Source organism: Petaurus breviceps, unplaced genomic scaffold (genome assembly GCF_028583685.1).
Source record: "Petaurus breviceps papuanus isolate PSGF00001 unplaced genomic scaffold, PetGlider_PUasm1.0 90510, whole genome shotgun sequence".
Taxonomy (NCBI): Eukaryota; Metazoa; Chordata; class Mammalia; order Diprotodontia; family Petauridae; genus Petaurus; species Petaurus breviceps.
In genome coordinates, this window is record NW_027187267.1 from 3425268 (window position 1) to 3427982 (window position 2715).

A 2715-nucleotide genomic window follows, 5' to 3' on the forward strand; every position below is an offset into this window, starting at 1 on the left:
TTTCTGGAAAAGGAAACTCCAAAGGTTGCAATCAGTGATATCATGGTGGCCATAAAAACAGGAGGAAAGATGGGCAAAGCCTTCACGTCCATCCCTGGATAATGCCTCCCCCTCCCTTTTTCCCTCTAGGAACTAGGACTACCTCAGTCCTTAAACTTGTTGTAGCTTCTTTATTGTGCTTAAACTGTTGCCTTTTGACTCAGAACTCTCAGACACAAAACATCCAGTCCTTTACCCACCCAGATCCCAAGCCTCCACCCCCCACATTGGGACCCTCTGCCTTAGCTGAGGACACAAGGTCTTCCTGCCTCAGCCCCTTCTCTAACACTAAATCTTTTTGTCCTCCCTTTCTCTCTTTCTCTCCTTTTCCCTCTGTAGCCATAGATCACAGGATGGAAGGAAGGTTCAAGGGCCATCTCTCTTTTCCTTTGCTCCAAACACCACTCCTAGCTTTTCAGGGAGGGCACAGGCTGTTATTTATTGCTACATCCAGGCTGAGGAAATGTCTCCAGCCAGTCAGATGGAGGTCAGGCACAGTGAGGTGGGCATCATGGGATCATGTGTCCCCAGCTTTAGGCAAAGAGCCCCAATCCCTCCCATCCCTGATACCCCCAAACATCAGTCTAGGAGGGGATGCAATGCCCACCTGGGGAAAGTTGCCACCTGGGTGGCATGGCTGATGCTTATACCAAATAACCATCCTTGCCCTTCACCTGCCCCTCTCCACAGTCCCCAGGTTCAGCGCTCTTGACCTTGACATAGATGGGAGAAGGGCCCGCTTCGCAGGGGGCGCTGATGGAGGTGGCATTGGCAGGCAAAATAGCCACCCCACAGGACGACAAGGGCACATTCTCAGGTCCCGCACAGGGAGCTGCGTACTTTCTGCGCAGCGAGCGGCTGATGTTCTGTGTCGGGTAGCCTAGTAGGTGGGTGACGCTGCCGCCCCGCCCGGTGGCCTTGCACCCGGGTGCCAATGCATCCTCTCTGTGGAAAACAACAGGCAGGAGGTGTGAGCGGGGCTCTTCAGCTGGCATGAGAGCCACGGGCTCTTGGAAACCTCTTGTCTTTCCTTACCACCCCTCCCCTTCCACCCTTTGCCATCTCTCTCTCTCTCTCTCTCTCTCTCTCTCTCTCTCTCTCTCTCTCTCTCTCTCTCTCTCTCTCTCTCTCTCTCTGTCTCTGTCTCTCTGTCTCTCTCTCTCTCTCTCTCTCTCTCTCTCTCTCTCTCTCTCTCTCTCTCTCTCTCTCTCTCTCTCTCTCTCTCTCTCTCTCTCTCTCTCTCTCTCTCTCTCCCTCTCTCTCTCTCTCTCTCTCTCTCTCTCTCTCTCTCTCTCTCTCTCTCTCTCTCTCTCCCTTTCTCTCTCTCTTTTTTCCTTCCCCCTCTTCTGCTTCAACCTATTCTATTCTCCATCTATCTTTCCCCATTCCTGAGTATTGGTGACCTCGAGCAATTCCAGAAGTCATCTGGGTCATTCCCCTGCCTTTACATAGGACTGGTCCCCTCCTTCAGTGGAGATGACCCAAGCATCAAAATCCTCAGAGATTCCTCCACCCATTATTCCATAAAATCAGTGTTGCAGGGGCCATTAAAGATCACCTAGGGAGGTCATTGTTGGCTTCCCTTTCTTTCTTCTAGTCTCATCCCTCACCTTTCCTTTTCTAACCTCTCCTTCTCAAAGGGGATTTGATCCTCTAAGGCACTGCAGTTATAAGCACTATTAGTATTGTTCTATTTTTATTTCTAGTTCGCTTTTAGTAATAAAGTATGTGTCTTTTTAAATAACCATTCCCAAGGTACCGAAAAGTACAGTATAGAGAAGACCTCCATAGACACATGCCCTGCCCTCCAGGAGCTTACAGTCTAAAACAGACAGACAACTGGACAAACAGGAGGCAAGGGAAGGAAGGGCAGGGGACCAGGCGGAGGGGCTAGGAAAAGGTGGAAAGGGTAGGAAAAGAAAAAAAAGGGAAGCCATGCGGCGGGTGGCAGGCAGATCGGCATGCTGTGGTCCCCAAGGCTCCGTGGTGGTGCTGGGCGGGTTTGAGGGATTGGGGTCCCAGCCGTTGGCAGGCGGGGATGAGGAGTGAGGGAGGGCGCCGGGCCCCTCCCTCACAGCAGCATGCAGCATGCAGCATGCATCAGGTTTTACCTGATTTCACTAGCCATGTCGCAGGCCCCACCGCCGCCGTTGCCGTAACCGAAGGCGCCACGGCTGACCCCGGTCCCGCTGCAGCAGCAGCAGACGAGACCCCAGATGCCCAGGCCGAGGCAAGCTAACAACAGCAGGGAGCCCAGAACGGCCCCAACGATCATGCCCACGCGGCGGGAGTCTGTGGGGAGAAGAAAATGCCTGTCAGTACAACAACAGTCCCCCCCACACACCTCCACCCCCACTTCAGAGTTGAAGGCGGGGAAGGGGGGGGGGAAGGGGGAGGGGTAAGAAGAAGCCAGACTGGGACTTTGTCTAGGCTAGACCAAGTGGACTGGGATATGAGAAAGTGATCTTCAGGGGGTTTGAGGGGAGGGAAGGTGTATGGTAATCAATTAGCCACGTTCAAATTAATATGCAAGTGAGTCTAGTATATATGTGTCTTAGAAAGAATTCTGTTTTCTTCCAGGTGGGCAGAGTTGGCCTGAGCCACAAAGAAGGGACAAGTTAGGGATCTACTGGGAGAGCCATCTGAGGTTTACAGGTGGATGTCAGACAGGAATCC

The 2715-nt window shown here is 52.7% G+C and overlaps 1 protein-coding gene across 1 annotated transcript in view; it reads right to left on the minus strand.

Moving 5' to 3' along the window:
- Positions 1–221: 221 nt before the first annotated feature.
- The window catches only part of VSIG8 (V-set and immunoglobulin domain containing 8), a 22583-nt gene continuing 20089 nt past the window's right edge, over positions 222–2715 (minus strand). The window contains exons 2-3 of the mRNA XM_069062937.1: positions 2151–2331; positions 222–984 (exon numbers count right to left, since the gene is read on the minus strand). Coding sequence (XP_068919038.1) covers positions 684–984; positions 2151–2331 — 482 coding nt within the window. The 3' untranslated portion in view covers positions 222–683. The remainder of the gene's footprint in view (positions 985–2150; positions 2332–2715) is intronic.